General features: G+C 47.5%; 1 protein-coding gene across 5 annotated transcripts in view; it reads right to left on the reverse strand.

Moving 5' to 3' along the window:
* Positions 1-2,592: 2,592 nt before the first annotated feature.
* The window catches only part of olfm2a (olfactomedin 2a), a 702,739-nt gene continuing 684,406 nt past the window's right edge, over positions 2,593-20,925 (reverse strand). For all 5 annotated transcript variants that reach the window (XM_041177083.1, XM_041177082.1, XM_041177080.1 and 2 more), the window contains exons 4-6: positions 13,314-13,533; positions 12,717-12,823; positions 2,593-3,384 (exon numbers count right to left, since the gene is read on the reverse strand). In XM_041177083.1, the coding sequence (XP_041033017.1) occupies positions 2,707-3,384; positions 12,717-12,823; positions 13,314-13,533 (1,005 nt within the window). In that variant the 3' untranslated portion in view covers positions 2,593-2,706. The remainder of the gene's footprint in view (positions 3,385-12,716; positions 12,824-13,313; positions 13,534-20,925) is intronic.

Raw genomic sequence — 20,925 nt, forward strand, 5'->3', positions numbered from 1 at the left:
ATTGAACAACTTAACTCAAATGAGGCGAGCTCATTATTGTAAATTATGGACTTTAGGGGCTTGAATACTGACCTAATTGACAGCTACTGCAAATCCATTTAGAGAAGCATCTCATAATGAAATCTTGGTGCTCTTTACAGTGAAAATGCCAGTACTAGAGACTGGGAGGATTCACCAATCGGGTCCTGCGCTTCTCTAGATCACTGTATCTATTACTGTAATAAATTATATCTGTAGTGTTTCAGCTATCTCGACAAAATTAAATAGAAAGTACACTCTACTGAGTTGTCACATATGCTCCAATGTTATATATTGTGTATGCCGACTGTTATTTCTTAATTCCCTCTTGTTCTTGTACGTTATTCTGTTTAAAATGGCTGGTCTGAGGCAGCCACAGTCAGAGACCCTGTGGGGTAATCCTTCGACTTCAATCGCAATAAAAACGAGAGATGTCAGAACCATTCACTATTACCCATTTTACATTATCACACAAAGTCAAGATGTAACCCTGTGTGGAGGATCTTCATTGGAGAATCATGGTGGCTACAATGTATGCCTCCCAGTTCGTGAGCTCATTGAAGATGGTCTTCAAAACATAGAATGATGTAGTATTTACAGCACGGAAACAAACTTTTCAGCCCAATTGGTCAATGCTGGTGTTTAAGCTCCACGCGAGCCTTACCCGCACCACCCTCCCCCAACCCCTCCACCCCCACAGGTCTACTTCATTTCACCCTATCAACATCCTCTCTTCCTCACGTGTTTATCCAGCTTCCCCTTTGACCCATCACTGCTTTTTTGCCTCAACTACTCCCTCTGGGAGCGAGTTCCACATTCTCACCACTCTCTGGGTAAAGAAGTTTCTCCTGAAGTCCTTACATGATTAATTGGTGACTATCTTACATTTATGCCCCTGGTTTAGGACTCCCTCATGAGTGGAAACATCTTCCCTATGTCTACCCTATCAAACACTTCCATAATTTGAAAGATCTCCATCAGATCACCAATGTCAAGGTGGGCTAGTTGAAATCAGCATTAAGTGACCAAGGGAACACAAAAAGATCCTCTAACATGTCCCAGTGCTTTCCTTTCTTACTATTCGAGATTACAAGACCACTTAGATGAACAGCTATCCCAAGTAGGTGCTCGCTAAATATATCTTTGGCCGGAATCTTCCGTTCTGGAATCTGAGTTTGGCGGTGGGCATGGAAGTGGGAGTGATTTCCGCTTTGGGTGGGGTGGTGACTGACCACCCACAATCCTGCGCTGTTCAGCTCATTAAATCTGCATTCCCCAGGAGCTCGCTGACTCCCATGGTGGGGGCAGGCTGGAATGCTGTCCAGTGGTTACCTCATGGGGTCAAAGGTCGGGGCGCCATATTTAAAGGGGACCCGGACGGCCTTCACTCTCCCTCCCACGTTTTCCTGGCCATTGCTCCATCCTTCCTCCACGCACCTTGTGCTGTCACCCACCCGGGCACAGGTTGGCATTTACAGACACTCCCCAAAGAGGACAATGCAGCGGCCACTCACCGTTAATCGTGGAGGAAGTCTCCCTCGCCAGGTGCACACCCCTTACGTGCAGTCGTAAAAGTGAACGTCCTAACTCCCCACTGGCGGGGGGGACTTGAGTTGGCGGGGGAATTTAATTCCGGCGAGGTGGCCTTTTAATGAACATGCCATGCAATGACATGCTAATGCTTGCAAAAGGGCTTCCTGACATAGTCCATCGGGAAGCTCGGCCCACCTTTAAAGTCCCGGGGACAGAATTCCTACACTCCACCCCGCCAATGGGAAACTGATTTCTGGCCTCACGCCAAATGAATTTCCCCCAAGCTTCCTGCCGATGGGGGACTGGAAGATTCCACTTTTTTGTCTCTCTCCTCTTTGTCCAATGGGAAAAATTTGTGCCTAAATTTCTATAAAAGGTAGATGCTTCTAAGCATCCACTACACGTCTCTACTCAACTCATCTGAAGAACCTTTTTGTTACGCCCGTGAATTAAGGGTTATGGAACCTAAGCAAGCAAGGTGCGGTTAAGACACAGGTCAGTTGTGACCCAATCGAATGGTGTAACAGGCTCGAGGGACTGAATGACCTCCTCCTGGTTCCTATGTTCATTTCTTCCCACGATATCAGTGCTTTAGACCACCTTACTGTCCTCGGTTTTCCCCCTCCTTGTACATTCGACAAGAGTTTAAAAGCTAAGCTTTGGTGCCACCTCTAATTTAATTAAGTCACCTTCTAATTTACCCCCCTACTGTGTGTTGTCCTACAGGGTGGGGCTCGGAGTCTTACTTCGGTGGGAAGGAAAAAGCTCTTTCGCCAAACTTCAGTTTGGTCTCCTAAGATTGCCACGGGCAACAACCAATCAGAAAGGTAGGAGTGGAGAACCATATATGACCAGTCATGAAGACGTCAACTTATATAGCACAGATGGAGGCCATTTGGTCCATCGTGGCTATGACAGAAACAATGCAAGTCACTTGCGAAATTAGCAGCACAGTTCAAACAGACTTACTACTGACTGGCCTAGCTCCTTAATCGACGGGAAAGTAGTCATCCAATCAGACACCAGCCAACTTTGTCCATTTCAAAGTTAAACTTTATTGTTCGGTAACACGAAAGAACCATGCGTACTCACACTGAACAGTCTCTTTTAAATGAGGGTATGTTTAAATGTAAAAAGGAGTGTCCTGTCACAACATTACAATTCACCTGACGTCTTTACAACATGGAAGAGGGTGACGTTGTAGAGAACCTGGTGACCATTGTTCCACGTGTAAAGCACTCGATCTCTCGGGTTGTAGTCCAGCATGGATATGTGTGAGTACTGGTTGTGGAACGGGATATCGGTATACTCGTAGCTCGACGTGTTAGTGTAGTAGGCAAAGTAGATCTTGGCACCGGCAAGGTGGGAGTTTGTCACGTAGAGTGTGCCGCAGATCACAAAGGACTCGCCGGCGCTCCGCTTGGGATAGCCGGTGTCCCAGCTCTGAAGGATCTCCAGCGTCTGGGAGTCCAGCCGGCTGATGACGATGTTGCCCGCGTTCTGGTTGGTGGTGTAGACGGCCCACAGGTCGCTCTCGTCCACCATCAGGTCGATGTCGGAGAACCCGCCCCAGGAGTAGGGATAGGTGTTGTTGTAGCCGGCGCCGTCCAGGCTCCGCTGGACCAGGACACTACGCGAGCGGAAGTGGTACTTGATGATGATGTTGCTCTGGTACTTGTTGTAGTACAGTGAGCCGTTGAAGACCACGTGACCCGTGCCCGCCCAAGGGTGGGGCAGGCGGTAGATCACAAACTTCTCCCCCTTGACGAAGTCATTGAAGGAGCGGAACTCACGGACAGTCCGGCCGTTCAGATATCCATCCATGTACCACAACTACAAAAACAAACACGGACAGTTTGAATGCAGCAACTTTACTTCAGGGGGGACAAAGCAGGGAAGCCTGACCCAAAACAACTTTGGAAAACCATTGGGGGCCCCCAGATCACAGAATCCCCTGCACCAGCGTTAAATGCTCATGAGGGGTGTCCCTCCCAAATGTTAACCTCCGGATTCTGACTGACCTGTTGCTCACCCCTCGTATATTGGATTCCTGGTGATTTCAGCAGAGAGCAATGTGGGGGAGGGAGCCAGACAGACAGGTCCAGCCTAAAGTTTGTCAATCATTTGTTCAAACAAAACTCCCCAGTAGCCCAAAAAAAATTCACTCAGACTGACCAGGACCTTAGGAGCTGTGGTGAGGTTGCGTATCTGGAACACTCGAGGGTTAACATTGAGTTTGGGTGTAAAATTTCAGATCTGCTGCCTGTTACACACCCTGTGATCAAAGGGAGCAGAATGGTTAGCCAATTCAACATCAGCTAATTTACACGTTCACCCCAAGCTAAACTTCTCCACCTTTGGTCCCTGTAGCTTCCTGATCCTCGTCTGTCTCCTCACAGAGGCAAGTCCAAAATATTTTTTAGAATTTATTAAGAACCTTGGATATTGTGTGAATTCCCCCCCCACCCTCCCAAATCTGCACACTGTGGCACGACTGCACGAACAATGCCAGATTCGTTCTGTAGCAAGCTCGCTGGTCTCGGTTTGGTGTTCCTTTTAAAATCAAGGCTGACTTTCCAGTGCAGTACCGAGGGGGCCTTGCACTGTCGGAGACGCCGTTTATCGGATGAGGCATTAAACCGAGGCCCTGTCTGCCCTCGTAGGTGGATGTAAAAGATCCCATAGATTATTTCAAAGGAGAGCAGGGGAGTTCTCCCCAGTGTCCTGGTCAATATTTATCCTCAATCAACATCACTAAAAAAAAAATGGATTGTCTGATCATAATTGCATTGCTGATTTTGGGAGAATGTGCAAATTGGTTGCTGCACTTTCTACTTTACAACAGTGTCCACATGTTCAAAATTGGCTGTAAAACTCAGAAGCCCAGTGTTTGTGAAAAGCACGATATAAACGCACATCTTTCTATTCCAGTCTCAGGTTTTCACAGCTATTCGCTACTACCTGCTTGGGAGTGTGCGCGGTTTCTAACCCTGGCAAAGACGAGTTTGGCTTGACTGTGAAGCAGATTGCTAATGCTCTCTCTCTGGCCTCGCAAATAAAGAGAAACCCTGTGATGGGGAGAGGTGAGGAGAGGCGGGGCGAGTGGGACACCTTCCACAAGAGGCTTTTGTAACCACTGGCAACGTGGCTAGCAATCCAAAGGCCCTGGATAATACTCTGGGGACACAGGTTCAAATCCCACCAAGGCAGCTGGTGGAATTTAAATTCGATCAATAAATGTGGAATTAAAAGATAGCTTAATGGTGACCAAGAAACTATTGTCGTTTGTTGTAAAAAGCCCATCTGGGCCTGAATTTTGCGCTTGTTGGGTGTGGAAGCGGCCACGATTTCCACACTGGTCATGATCGGACCCCGAACACAGTTTCACGCTGGCTGGGCAATTAACTGGCAGCTAGCGTGAAACACACACTGAAAGAGAGGGTCAGCACTGCTGAGGTGGGGGGTGGGTGTGGGGGTGGTGGGGGGGAAGGTGGGGGGGGGGGGGGGGGGTGGTGGGCAGGTGGAAGAGGGCCCGGAGCACTGAGAGGTGAGGGGTGCAGGTGGGCATTTCCAATATGCTCCCTGAATGTTGACAGCTGCATCTTTTATTTTACTTCACCCCGGACATTTTATCCTGAATGCCCTGAATCGAGTATGTAGCAAAAACATGAAGGCCACCTGGCCTATTAGCCCTTCCGCTAACCGTAAAAGTGCGCGGGTCACGTATAATCTCTAATAATTACCTTCTTAATGGGCTTAATGAAACTCAAGAGAGAACCCAACCATCGCCCTTTGACATTCATTGGCATTATCATCACTGAATCCCCCACTATCAACATCCTGGGGGTTACCATTGATCAGAAACTGAACCGGACTAGCCATATAAATACTGTGGCTACAAGAGCAGGTCAGGGGCTGGGAATTCTGTGGAGAGTGACTCACCTCCTGACTCCTCAAAGCCTGTCCACCATCTACAAGGCACAAGTCAGGAGTGTGATGGAATACTCTCCACTTGCCTGGATGAGTGCAGCTCCCACAACACTCAAGAAGCTTGATACCATCCAGGTCAAAGCAGCTTGCTTGATCGGTTCCCCATCCACAAACATTCTCCCCTCTGCCATTGATGCACAATGGCAACAGTGTGTACCACCTACAAGATGCACTGCAGGAATTCACCAAGGTTCCTTAGACAGCACCTTTCAAACCCACGACCACTACCATCTAGAAGGACAAGGGCAGCAGATAGATGGAAACACCACCACCTGGAAGTTCCCCTCCAAGCCACTCACCATCCTGACTTGGAAATATATTGGCCATTCCTTCACTGTTGCTGGGTCAAAATCCTGGAACTCCCTCCCTAACAGCACTGTGGGTGTACCTACACCACATGGACTGCAGCGGTTCAAGAAGGCAGCTCACCACCATCTTCTCAAGGACAGCAAGGGATAGGCAATAAATGCTGGCCCAGCCAGCGAAGCCCACATCTCATGGACGAGTAAAATTAAAGATCGCCTTACAGGAAGGAAGGGTGAAATAATCATTTTAAACAATGGTTTTTAATTGGGTGCTTGACAAGCCACCTTCAGCTGAACTAAAGCAAGGGGTCTTCATTTCACACACAAAAGATGATCATTCAGCTCCTTGAGCTGGTTCCACCATTCAGTCAGATCATGGCTCATGTTTTCTCCAGAAACTAATTAACAACTTGATAATTGTTCAAAGCTTGCAAGGAAACGAGGTTGCATAGAGAAGAGAAGGAGCCAAATGTGCTTTCAGGCAAAATCCATTGAGATTCAAAGCCCTTTCTGTTCCACAGTGATATCAGCACAATGTTGAAGATTGAGCATTAATTAATTCCCTAAGCTGATTTTGATGCTTAACCACACACCAGTCTGACTAATAAGCTCGACATGTTGTTGGTTTTAAGATCTGAGTGGCTGGCAGCCCAATGTTTCTGCTAATTTTTTTGGTTATCAGACAGAGCTGTTATGTTCCGTACGCTTTTAGAAATGGGAGGCTCGCTTGATATGTACTCACTCACTCATTTCTCCAGAAATTTCATCCACTTCAGGGTTGTGGGGAGTCGGAGCCAATCCTGACAGGGAATGGGCACTAGGCGGGACGCTTAATATATACCTTGCCTGAATTTTACTGTCTCTCAAATCCGGCCATCAAAAGCCGGAGTTGTCTAAAAAATGGACATTTTAGGATATGCCATGCGTCAATTTTCATTGAGTAAAATAAATAAAAACTTACCCGGGCAATTCGGCTAGACTCTGCATTGGTGCGGTGTGGCGCTGGGCTAGTTAACCTCATTGTCGCTTGAGTGCCAGCCCATTCCTAAACTCTGAGTGACCCCCACCTGACCCAGCTCGGACCTGAGCCGCCCACGGCCTTGAACTGCCCGACCCGAAATCTGGCATTGCTCCGGCCCCGAGACTGCCGGTTTGGAGAACGGAGTAACCTGCAACACGTTTTGACCCTTCCAGGGGAGTGGCCTCTTCAGCGTTTCAGGTCCTTTTTTGTCTTCCCAACCACGAATTTATTAAACGGCAATCACTCACAACCAGTAGGACCGGCACCAGGAGAGGGTACGTTAGATAGAATTTGTGACACAAGGACAAATTGTTTCTCCCAACGTAACCGTGGCAGGGTTCATGCTCCGCATCAGCCTCTTCCCAATCTCTTCATCCCACCCTCGGCCTATCCTTCTAGTCCTTTCCCCACTCATGTACTTATCAAGCATTCTCTTGCCTCAAGCACTCCATGCGGTGCCAACTTGTCCATTCTCAGCAGTAGAAGATTCTGCTGAATTCCTACGTGGATCCACTGGTGACCATCTCACATTCGTGTCTTCTGGGTTTGGACCTGCTCATGGGTGGAACCGTTGACCGTTGGCCTGGATTTTATGGGTCACCCACCCATGGGTGGGAAAACAGGTGGGTGGACCCCGTGCCAGTCAGCAGCACGCCCGCCCACTGCCAGCGCACCCGTCACTGCCGCCATTTAACGGGTGGGCCCACAGTCCAATGGAGGCCCTCGAGTGGGCAATTATGCCCAATTAAAGGCCTCATCGCGTCACCGCTCTATTTAAACAGGTGGCAGGAGAGGCCTGCGCCCAACGTGCACCCTGCGGGCTGCTGGTCAGTGAAAAGGGCGGGGGTGGTGGGTGGTGGGTGGGGGAGGGGGTGCCTCCTTTCCGGGCCCCCTGTGCCCATTGAAGCCACCCCTTCCCTTCCCGCATCCACCCTCCCCTCCACCTACCACCCCCCACCCCCCCCCCCCCCCCCCCCCCCCCACCCACCCCCAACATGCCCCCCTACTTCCCCCATTGGGGCCTGCCAACCCAGCTCGAGCAGGATCCCGGGCTCATCTTTGGTTTTGGGGGCATCCATGGTTCCCCTCCCCCCTGTGCCTCCTGCAATGCCGCAGTGGCCACCGATCCTGGCGTGGTGTGGAGCCCACCGAGCAGAAGCAGGCCGGCCCTGGAAATTTAGGCCGGGGTGCGTGAGCCTGCCCTCAGTTTATAATCTATCCCATCTTTTCTCCACCTACCCAACCAAATCCATTCATAACCTTAAAAGACGTCTAAGAGCCCACCCCCTCCTCTACCTCCAGCCTTCTCTTTTCTAGAGAAATGTGCCCCAGTCCGTTCACTCTTTCCTGATGTTTCGGCCTTCTCAGTTGCGCTATCAGCCTTGTGAATCGGTTTTGCAGTTTCTCCTCTTCAGTCTCTCCCCCAGACTCCACCTTCGCACGACTCTGACCTCTTGTGCACCCCTTCCTCCCCACCATCAGTGGTCATGCCTTCATTCACTCAGACTCCCTGCTCTTGGCTTCCCCTAGGCTCAAAAATGGCGCTGGCCAATTTCTAGGCCGTAGAGTGCAAAAGTGAGAAGTTAATGCTTAACTTGTCCATGATCTTGATTAGGCTGGAGTTCGACAATTGTGCATAGTTTTGGCCACCTCATTGCATGAAGGTACAAAGCAACAGGCAAGTTCTAGGGTGGTTTTGGACGTTACCAATGACTCTCTGTATAGAGAGACTGAAGAGTTTAGGCATTTTTCACTAGCTTAGGGGTAAGGTCTTCTAGATGATGAACGGTAGTAAGCTGCTCCTGGTGGTCAACAACACAGCAATGAGAGGTTAAAGATAGTCACAAAAAGATAGTCACAAAAAGAGAAAGAAAAATGTTGGGTTTGAAAGTGAAATTCCCTGTTACAAACTGAGTCAATAAATTCTTTTAAAAAGAGCAATATTCAAGAGGGTTAGGAACAAGCAGGACATTGGGATTAGGCTGGATGGGAACCATGGTGCCTCAGAATAGAAACTTGACAATGAAAATTCATGTTCAGGGTTTTAAAGTTTTCTACAAACTTGGCTGCCTGTCACTGGGTTTAAGGTTTAAACATAGTCCAGGCTAATGAGGCTCTGAACTGACCTCAAGACATTATGAATCAAGTTAATGATGTGTCTGCCACAAAAATTGCTCAAAGAATTGGCAAAATCTAGGGTAGATGCGACGGGCAGGATTTTTCAGCCCCGCCTGTCGCCTGGATCGTCTGGTCCCAAGGCGGATCCCGCCACAACAGAGCTGGAAAATTCCACGAGTGTAACGGAATGCCGCACTGGCAGGATAGAGGGAACGGATTTTGAGGTTTGGGTTAGAAACAGCGCAGAGGTAGCCCTGCAGTGGGAGTATTTGACGGGGTGGTGATAGAGAGAGCTCTACTCTGCATCCAATTCATCTACACCTAGCATGTGGCACTCAGTGGGGCAAGAGAGGGGGACTTTTATTTTGTACCTAATTCCATATTTGATGTGGTTCTTGGTAGTCACTTGATTTTCCAAATCCTATTGTCCATTGTCTTAAGGACCACAAACTCTCCTTCCACAAGGTGATACAATAGAGCCATTTTTTGCTGGTGTGTTATAACTATTCTGTTGGTAGGATAGACAAAAGGTACCTCTGGAATTGATTCCATGACTCGACAGCAGCAACTCCCTGCGCCGAGTTCCCCAGGAGCGTCCCACTCCGGAATAATAGAGGGGATATCACTCCTTTACTGTACACAAGGGAGGGTAACTCATCACTTAGTCCTTCATTCATAAAGGTTCAATTCAATGCATCTCATAAACATGACACTGAAACATTGTGATATTAATTAATATCAGCTGGGAGAGGTTAGATTGGGCAACAATTTAGCATCAGTGGCATCCTTCAGTGTTATAATTACTGATGTAGAATGTGTAAAAACAATCCCTTAATCCCACAGTTAGAACATGAACTGTTGCAGTGTCAAGAATAACGGCCAAATTAATTACCTGGGAACTTGCCATGAATGCTAAATGGGTCATTACCAGGGAAGCTATTCTGAAAGATACTGCATAATAAATGGGGTCTACACATGAATGATATCCTAAAGATTAAAAGATGAAATATTCCACCAATAGTCGCCAATGTAAAATAGCTTTGACCCCTGAAAGTATAGTTAAGTGAGGCATCTTTTACCCTGGGTCCAAAATGCTCACCTGTTAGGCCTTTTAGCAGCCTACAGTGGGACTGATAACCTACAGGCAAGGAAGGTACTACAGTGGGACTGATAGCCTACAGGCGAGGAAGGTACTACAGTGAGACTGAGCCTACAGGCGAGCAAGGTACTACAGTGGGACTGATAGCCTACAGGCGAGGAAGGTACTACAGTGAGACTGAGCCTACAGGCGAGGAAGGTACTACAGTGGGACTGATAGTCTACAGGTGAGGAAGGTACTACAGTGGGGCTGATAGCCTACAGGCGAGGAAGGTACTACAGTGGGACTGAGCCTACAGGCGAGGAAGGTACTACAGTGGGACTGAGCCTACAGGGCGAGGAAGGTACTACAGTGGGACTGATAGCCTACAGGCGAGGAAGGTACTACAGTGAGACTGAGCCTACAGGCGAGGAAGGTACTACAGTGGGACTGATAGCCTACAGGCAAGGAAGGTACTACAGTGGGACTGAGCCTACAGGCGAGGAAGGTACTACAGTGGGACTGAGCCTACAGGCGAGGAAGGTACTACAGTGGGACTGATAGCCTACAGGCGAGGAAGGTACTACAGTGGGACTGATAGCCTACAGGCGAGGAAGGTACTACAGTGAGAGTGAGCCTACAGGCGAGGAAGGTACTACAGTGGGACTGATAGCCTACAGGCGAGGAAGGTACTACAGTGGGACTGATAGCCTACAGGCGAGGAAGGTACTGCAGTGGGACTGAGCCTACAGGCGAGGAAGGTACTACATTGGGAGTGATAGTTTACAGGCGAGGAAGGTACTACAGTGGGACTGACAGTTTACAGGTGAGGAAGGTGCTACAGTGGGACTGATAGCCTACAGGCGAGGAAGGTGCTACAGCGGGACTGATAGCCTACAGGCGAGGAAGGTACTACAGTGGGACTGATAGTTTACAGGTGAGGAAGGTGCTAAAGCGGGACTGAGCCTACAGGCGAGGAAGGTACTACAGCGGGAGTGATAGTTTACAGGCGAGGAAGGTACTACATTGGGAGTGATAGTTTACAGGTGAGGAAGGTGCTACAGCGGGACTGATAGCCTACAGGCGAGGAAGGTACTACAGCGGGAGTGATAGTTTACAGGCGAGGAAGATACTACATTGGGAGTGATAGTTTACAGGCGAGGAAGGTACTGCAGTGGGACTGATAGTTTACAGGTGAGGAAGGTGCTACAGCGGGACTGATTGCCTACATGGGGGAAAGGTCCCCTCTGCTGCAGTCTCTTTGATCCTCCAGTTTCAAGCAAGAGCAAATGATCTCGTTGCTTGATCAAGCTCAAGGATTGTCTAAGCTTGCATTCCTTTGAATGTAGAAGATTAATGGTTGATTTGATTAAGGTGTTTAAGATGATTACAGAGTCCAGTAAGGCAAAGAGAGAGAGAGAAACTAAATCCGTTGGGTGGGAAAGGGGTAGAGGGAGTGTGGGGGGTGGGGGGAGTGCGAGGGGTGGGGGGAGTGCGTGGAGTCCAGAACAAGAGGGCATAACCTTAAAATTAGAGCTGAGCCGTTCCGGGGAGATGTCAGGAACCCATCTTCACTCAGTAGGTAGTGGAATTCTGGAACTCTCTTCCCCAAAAATCTGTTGGAAAATTTTAAGACTGAGATCGATATATTTTTGTAAGATCGGGGTATTAAAGTTTTTGGAACTAAGGCAGGTAAGATGGAGTTAAGATACAGATCAGCCATGATTGAATTGAATAGCAGAACAGGTTCAAGTGGCCAAATGGCCTGCTCCTGTTCTTAAATTTGTATGAGGATCAGACTATCCCTGTATTGCCTTCTTGTGGTTAAATGATCTCCATGGCCAATATCTGAGCTCAAACATTGAGCACTTAAGTGAGGGTGACTAATGACTGTGGAACGGTATTGTAAAGTGGGAAGCAGAGTCAAACTTGTATAACCTTAGATCCACGAGTATGCCCGATTACCTCACTAGTATAACCCTGTGACTGGTAAGATCCCTTGAACTTCAAATGTTAGTTGCATAATGGCCTCTAATTGATTTCTGTGATGAGAAAAAAAAACTATTTGGATGCTTTTACTTAATATTATCTTCGCGTCTTTGTCCAATAGTTACAATGGGTTGGAGGGTTAAAAGAAAGGGAAAGATTGCATTACTATAGCGCCTTTCATGATCACTGGGTGTCTCAAAGCGCTTCACAGCCAATGAAATAGTTTTGGAACAGTGGCTATTGTTGCATTGCAGGAATCAATGGTTTCTTTCTTTTCCATCCCTCCCAATCTTTGCACAATTTGCTAGGATTGTGCCCTAATGTATGTCCGCTCGTCTGCAGGGAGCAATCGGAAGCATTATTCACCAGCTCCACTGTGTATGGAACGAGTCTTGAGTCAAATAGGTGAGAAATCATTCCTTTACCAATATTGCACTCTTAAATCTTCTTCAAATCACCGCATCTGTAGCATATGTTCCAGCTTGCTCATACTCTTCGTCTCATCCAGTTTACTAAATGAACAAGGAAACTCCGAGACTGGTCTCCCTCAGCTGGTCACATGTGTAGTTAGCTGGTATAAGCCCCAACGCTGCTGTCTCCTGCCCATATTCCTGGTCTGCAACATCCCCTCACCCTGGAAACCAAACCCCAGTTGTCCACCTACCCGGTTCTCTGTACTGGAAGCCAGAGTGTCGGTCATCCACGCACCAAAGCGGGAGCCCGATGCTCGGACGGTGAATGGGTTACTGATTCCTGTCAGCTTCCCACAGCCTGGAAGAGAAGAAAGCACAGTGGATAAATCTGCAATGCGCTCCAGTGGGTGCCTGGGTTATTAAAACATTCAATTCCTTTTGGGAAGGTCCAAGGGAATCTCACAAAGCAACTTGGGAAACAGGCCAAAAGCTGACAAGGTAGCTTAAAAAAAAAAGACTTGGTCTTTAAAGAAACCAAGAAATGGATGGTGGAGAATGTGCAGCCTGTTTTACGTTCCACTTGATGGAGGACAGGGGGAAGGGTGGTGTGAGGGGAAGGAGGATTAGGGGAGTGCAGCTATCCAGGAGATTGGCACTTTAAATGTGCCAAGGGGTATGATCGAGGCAAAACCAATGCTGATTCCTTACCAACCAGAGACATGAGGAGGCCATTCAGCCCATCGTGCCTATGCAGGTCTTTGCTGAAGCTGTTCAAAACTCAACACCGTAAGAGAGAAACAAGGGAAGTGACTACGTCAATGTTAATACTTTTAGAATGAAGCCTTTACCCAGTTTCTGCATGCAAGCATGGAGTCTCTGCTCAAGGAGCATGACTCTGTGCTGGAGTTCCTCATAGTCATAGGCACCCATTTCTTCCTGGATTCCCAGCAACACCACCGACAGGTTCCGAACTTCTTCCTTTAACTTCAGGATCAGTCTGGCATCAGATTTGTATTGATCGAGGACTGGGATTAGTGGCAACAATTCATTCATCTTCTCCTTTAAGTCCTGTCAGATACCAAAGCAATTTGCCATATCAGTTCCTTTTCACTAAGAGCAATCCAATCCATCACAGAACCACCTTTAACTCTGTTACTTCCATCGTTTGTTTTCATTCAAAACCAGTTTAATATAGAAACAGGTTAACATTGAGGCCACTATTGGGGTCAAGCAGAATGTCACAGTATTGCTGCAATAGAGTTAACAGGACATAATACCCAGATAACCAGCACTGGTTGAGACGGACATTGATGCGTTTAAAGGGAAGCTGGATAAACACATGAGGGAGAAAGGACTAGAAGGATACGCTGATAGGGCGAGATGAAGTGGGGTGGGAGGAGGCTCATGTGGAGCATAAACATGAATGGCCTGTTTCTCTGCTGTAAAATTCATGGTAAATCTCATTACAAATATGCAAATTCCAAGCTTGAATGCGAATGCCTGGGAGCCACTTATACAACTTCAATGGTTGGGTTCGATTTTCCTCCTACCCTGTCCTGTCCTGCTGGTAGCGACCCTGGTACGTCACACTCGCCAGTCCCCACGCGTCCAGCGTCGCTCGTCTGCAATCGCTCTGTGACGTCCCTCATCCAACTGCACCCAGGTCAACCCCTCTTTCCTCTGTCCTCCACTTTGCCCTCCAGAGGAGATCTTGGAGGCTTTTCAGCTCTGATCAAATGACCAAAATACTGACCTTTCTCTTCCTGGATGTCACTTTTTAAGAGTTCCTTTTGCTCTCGCAATTCAAGTTTAATGGAATCAAAGGTAAATGAACCTCTAATCTTGCCTCATTTTCGGACACCCACTGGAGTACTGAGGGCTCTGATAATAATATGCATTCTCAATAGCCCAGACTCCAAGAAACAAAGTGCCCAAAGTACCCCAGCAGCTAACCCAACGTATCAGGAACATGATCAGCAGGGAGGTATGGCAAGTTCGATTCCCCTCATCCCAGCTGGGTCAACAGCTGTGTCTCAGAAAATAAAATATGATCCCCTCTTCCCAACACACATTCCCTATACCACTGGTGTATTATGCGTTTATTACTACAGGTATTCACTTAGACAAACAAAATGCTGTAGATGCTGGGAACCTGAAATAGTATAAAATAGCTCAGCAGATCAGGCAGTGTCTGTGGGGAGAGAAGCAGAATTAATGTTTCAGATCATGTTGCCCTTTCATCAGAGTGACCTAAAATGTTAGCTCTGTCTCTCTCTCTCTCTCTCCGCAGATGCAGCCAGAACTGCTGAGTGTTTCCAGAATTTTCTATACTCCTTTTGCTTCCTAAAGGTATTAAAGTTTCCAGAACCAATGCAGGTTAAGATATTGGTCAATCATTGATCGAGCTGAATCATTGATTGAGCAGAAATGGCTTGAGGAGCTGAAAGGTACACACCTGAGGTGAAGCAGTGCAGGTGCACTCCATAGCAGAGAGGGTCAGATCAGTAACTCACTCTGAGTGTTAACCTATATGCAAGATGCTCCAATAGGCCATATGGCAGTCTATGTACAAGCCCCAATAATCTCCAATCCCATCATTTTCCAAGATCCCTGTGCTCCTCTAATTCTGACCTCTTGTGCATTCCCTAGTATAATTCTCCACCATTGGCGGCCGTGCCTTCAGCTGCCTGGTCCCCAAGCTCTGGAATTCCTTCCCTAAACCTCTCTGCCTCTTTACCTCACTCTCCTCCTTTAAGACCATTCTTAAAGCCTTTCCCTTTACCCAAGCTTTTAGTCACCTGATAACTCCTTCTGCAGCTCGGTATCACACTTTGTCTGATTCTCAATGGTCTGAAGACCCTTGGGGTGTTTTATTCTGTTTAAAGGTGCTATACCAACGTAAGTTGTTGTTGTTAATGATGGCAGTGCGGAAAGTTCACTGAGGTATCTGAAGTTAAGGCCATAAGCCTTATGTGCCTTGGGAACATTGATGTCCAGCACCTGCCCTCACAATGACCCATGAACCAACTCTTAACCCCAACCAGCACAGTGCCCTTCTTACATACCCACTGCAGACAAGTGCTCTGGAGATGACAACCTTCTTATTGCAAGAAATTCAACTGAAATCCTCTTTAAGTTAGTAGCAACATGGGCTGTCATGTGGGAGCAGGGCGTCACCTGCCCATGTGTCTTTAAAGAAATGAGATGTATTGGTGTCCAGTAATTTAACCTGACAGTTTATCCATGGCTAAATTGAGCAGTTTTGCTTGGTTTGGCACATAATTTACGAATCAGCAAAAGCAACATCAATCTTCTTGACATTTGTTTTGCTTTATGAAATTCAAAACCCTTGTCCTGAAATTATAACTTCATCCCCTAGACCCCTGAACTGGGGTTGAACCAGAATCTTACCAGACATTGTTTGTGATTTTAACAAACGGAATATATTAGCTAGAAAGAACATGAAGCAAAGAAGCGAGTAAAAATGTCATCAAACGATGGCCTCAAGATTTTACATCAACCTACACCTGATTTTCACAGTACAGGGGCTGTAAAGGGCAATGGACAATTTCTGGACATCTTTAAAACCCTTTTTTGTTTAAAACTGCATATTTTGCCAATAATTTCCCTCTTGACAACTCCTATCTGAGGGGGTGCAGAGGAGATTCACCAGGATGTTGCCTGGGATGAAACATTTAAGTTATGAAGAGAGGTTGGATAGACTTGGGTTGTTTTCGTTGGAGCAGAGAAGACTGAGGGGCGACCTGATCGAGATTATGAGGAGCATGGACAGGGTGGATAGGGAGCAGCTGTTCCCCTTGGTTGAAGGGCCAGTCACGAGGGGACATAAGTTCAAGGTGAGGGGCAGGAGGTTTAGGGGGGATGTGAGGAAAAACTTTTTTACCCAGAGGGTGGAGACGGTCTGGAGTGTGCTGCTTGGGAGGGTGGTGGAGGCGGGTTGCCTCACATCCTTTGGATGAGCACTTGGCACGTCATAACATTCAAGGCTATGGGCTAAGTGCTGGTAAATGGGATTAGGTAGGTAGGTCAGGTGTTTCTCACGTGTCAGTGCAGACTCGATGGGCCAAAGGGCCTCTTCTGCACTGTGAGATTCTGTGATTCTGTGAATCCCTCTGGTCTGGAGGTCAGCAATTCATGCTGTTCATGTTACCAATGCTCACTTCAAAAAAATCCATGCTTGGCATGTGTGTGTCGCAGGCAAAACCTCATTATTGCAAGAAATTCAACTGAAATCCTCTTTGTTAGTAGCAACGTGGGCTGTCATTTGGGAGCAGGGTGTCACCTGCCCATGTGTCTTTAAAGAAACGAGATGTACTGGTGTCCAGTAATTTAACCTGACAGTTTATCCTTGGCTAAATTGAAACGTTTTGCCCACCCCTAGACGTTCCTTGGGGTGGTGGGTCAGTCACTGACATCAATGCGGTGAAAGTACTCCCCACAGTGCTGGCAGGGAGGGAGTGCTAGAATTCTGACCCGTCGATGATGAAGGAATGGTGATACATTTCCAAGTCAGGATAAGGTATGGCTTGGAGGGGAACTATCAAGCGCTTGCTGTTCACCTTCAGTGACTCCCCGCTTAAGAGATTGCTGGCCAAAAATCAGGCTCGTGGAATTGAAGGTGAATTATTGACTTGGTTAGAAGATTGGTAATGAGTGTGTGCTTGAATTGGAGGCAGGAGGTTACTGGTGCCCCATAAGGATCTGTGCTGGGGTCTCAGCTATTCAGGGGCCAGAATTTGTCTCTCATCAGGCAGGCTAGGCTGGGTTGGTCAGAAAGCCAACCGCTGCCCGCGGTCGGAGCCAGACCCCGATTTCGCCCGGGTGGGTCAGTGAAGGCCCGCCCAGCCTGAAGTGCGAGTGGCAGTGCCCTGTCACCCGCCCCGCCCAGCGCGTGCTGGACGGGCAGCGAAAAGATTTAAATCGATTGGATCGTCGATGGCTTTGATGAGCCTTTTAATGATCGGCGGGCTGCCAACTCCCCATGCGCGCCCAGCGACCGAAATATCGCGCCAGTGCGCGATGGCGTCGGGACGCTCGCCCGACAACACCGCCCGCGTGTCACGCTCGAGCGGGTCTGGCACACACATCCGCTTGCCCAACCGCTCAGCAAAAAATCCTGGCCCGTGGATTCGCTGAAGAGTCTCATAGCAGGTTTGCCCACGATGATACAAAGATTGGCGACATCGACGATGTAAGTGGGAGCATTAATGATAAGGGGATATTTCTACATTAAACGAGTGGGTATAACGGCGGCAGCCAGATTTCAACGCGGATGTGAGGTCGTCTATTTTTTGATAGATCCAAGTCCTTTTTTTTTTAAATGGTGAAGAAGCTAGGAACAGCGGTAATCCAAACAGATGTCAGGATCGAAACGCACATTTCACTCTAACGTGTCAGGCAGGTGCAGAAAGACTAATGGAATGAGAGAGGTATGTTAGGGAAAGATTAATCTTGAGCACCATCCCCAGTTCAACAATAACTGTAAGACTGTAAGGGGACATAGATCCAGTTTCGGGACTGATCTCAGGAAGATCTGTGATAACTAGGAGCTAGAATATAAAGGGGAGGGAGTATAGCTATATGAAGCCCTGATTGGAGCACATCTGGAGTAACTGTGTATAGATCTGAGCAACACGTCCTAGAAAGGGTATGTTAGCTTTGGAAGGAGTGCAAAGCAGATTCACCAGAGCGTTACCAGGGCTCGAAGAGTTAAACGACGGATAACAATGACATAAAGCTAAGAACATGGAAGGTTAGGGAGTGATTTGATTGCTGTTTTTAGGATTTTGAAAGGGGGTAGATAGAGGGAACGTTTTTCTGTGGGTGGGGGAATCTAGGACAAGGGGTTACAACCTTAGAATCAGAGCCAAGCCGTTCAGGAGGGAAGTTAGGAAACACTTCTTCACTCATTGGGAGTGGAGGTGTGAAACTCTCTAACACAAAAAGGCAGTAGGTGCCAGTTCCGTGAATAATTTGAAATCAGAGATTGATAGGTTTCTGCTAGCCGAGGGTAATATCAGATACGGGGCCAAGGCAGGTGGATAGAGTTCAGGTACAGGTCAGCCTTGATCTCAGATTGAATGGCGTACCCCTGTTCCAATGTCCCCACACGCCTGTTGCCCTATTTGTTCTGGTGGGTGGAGTTGGCAGGTTGGGAAGGGTTCGAGAAGCCATGGCAAGTTGCTTCAGTCAGACCTACAGCCAAGATAATATACAGATAAGAGAGGCTTGTCAGCCCACCCAGCATATCACAGTCTCCCACTGCCTCTTGACCTCAGTATCCCACTTTACCTGCAAGACCATTTCAGGCACTGATCACAGATATTCTGGAGATCAGTCTTGAAGCTGTATTGTAGATCAATGTCCCCTCGTCCCTCAGTCATGGCTTAATAGGGGATTAATCTTTCCCTTATATGCCTCTCCGATTTTTATTTAATCATTTATTACAAATTATCGAAACCAGGGATAGTAATACTGCGGAATGGAAATCTTTATATTACAGGCACATGGAATGCCATCACGTTCTCCCAGGCCAGGTAAAGTACGGCAGTGGGAGATGAAAGCTCCCTCCACTGTGTTCTGACAGAAGCAGGAGAGGGGTTTGGTAATCAGTTCATCAAAAGATTTGGTTCAGGCAAAGTCAAGAAAATGATTAAGATGTTGGATGTATGACCAGGGGAGTGACTTAATTATACATCGAAGGAGGTGAAGTGGCTTTGAACTTGTGTTTTGTCTTCATGGGGGGCCACAATTGGAATATTTTGTTCAACTTCAGCTTCATATCATAGAAAGGATATCGCGTGAATTGAGGGAGAAGGCAAGGCTAATTCTTGAGCTGAGAGGGTTGAGTCATATGGAAGGATGGTCTACCTACAACGTGGGGAATATCGCTCAACTCTTTTCTGACTTTTGGACTTCATCAGACTTGCTACAGCTCTAAGATAAAAGAAAAATACACCTATCACTGGCCCTCTATCCAGCTCTACCTGTCCCACCCCCCCCTTAAACCAGCTTATATTTCACCTCTTTTCTATTTTTCCTTAGTTCTGATGAAGAGTCATACAGACTCGAAACATTAACTGTGTCCCTCTCTGCAGATGCTGTCAGACTTGCTGAGTTTTTCCAGGTATTTTTATTTCTGCTACAACTCTTATTCGAGCTGCCTTAGACAGATAGGTAACGAGAAAAGGCAAGAGGCAAAATGTCAGTTCATAGCCTAATGTTGTTTTTGTAACAGAAGTTTCCCACCGGATAGGACAGGAACACACAGTGGAGACTTTATCCCACCCCACACATCCTTCTCCCCGCTTTGACAGCTCTGTTTGCTATCTGCCTGGTGCACTGTGCAAAGGTGCCCTTGGGTGTGTGGTCTCGCTTCATGCTGAGATACTTTGGGGAGGCTGAGGTATGGGAGAAGAGAGACATTTTGGGTGGGCTGAAGTAGCAGACAGACACTTTGGATGGGCTGAGTAAGGGACACGGGAGAGTGTTATTTGCTCCAACTCTTCATCTCCGATGAGATCATCTGGAGATTTTCCTTTCTCTACAGATTTCTTTGTAACTGCTGAAGGTCAGTCTGGAGGAAGGTTTTAATTAGACTTTCAACAAAATTAAACATTTACAATTCAAAGCTGAGGGAATTCACTTTGTTTATAATGGTGCACTTAATGAAGAATGCTTTTTAAAAATGCCAGTTAAGACTGCTTGTAAATCAGCACACGCCAAGGCCTAATGGGGGCTATTTTCAAAGTAAGTGCTCACCAGTTATATGTGCATGCTGGAAGTGCACAGGTTAATGGAGAAGATTTCCCAATCCCCCACGTCCTCTGAGAATTAACTCTCTGACATTCTAACCCAGTTGAATTCAACATGAGCCAAACAAGAAGGGATATAGTAAATTATCTGGGGAATGTTCATTAAATCACATTGACAATATCTACTGAAAAAGAATCTATACTTTGATGTTCTAGAAGGTGTGTTATAAAGGTGTTAGAGGCTGAACTGCAGCTCACCCCTTCCAACACCTATGGAACTACACGGCCTGCTTACTGGTGAAATGAAGAGATTGTCGGTGGAGGTGTATGGATTGCTCACGCGGACAAGGTCAGGGTTGCTGACCGGGTCATCATATTCAACACGCACCATCCCGTTCATCAATCACTCCCCCCCCCAAAACCCGTGCCCACCAAACCACGTTGGCTCCCATGTCCTGAATGGGCCCATTTTGAAATCTCATGTTCAAATCCCTCCTCACACCTCTGGTCAACAACCCTACCATCCCCCACTGTTCCTCACACCACCATAGACTGCCAGGCTTTAAATATTTGGACCTTGAACCTTGGAAATCCCCCCCCTAACCGTGTCCACCTCTCTGCCTCCTTTAAGATGCTTCTTAACACCAAGCTTTTGGTGACCTGCCCTAATAACTCCCTATTCTGT

This window comes from Carcharodon carcharias, chromosome 30 (genome assembly GCF_017639515.1).
Source record: "Carcharodon carcharias isolate sCarCar2 chromosome 30, sCarCar2.pri, whole genome shotgun sequence".
In the NCBI taxonomy this organism is placed as follows: Eukaryota; Metazoa; Chordata; class Chondrichthyes; order Lamniformes; family Lamnidae; genus Carcharodon; species Carcharodon carcharias.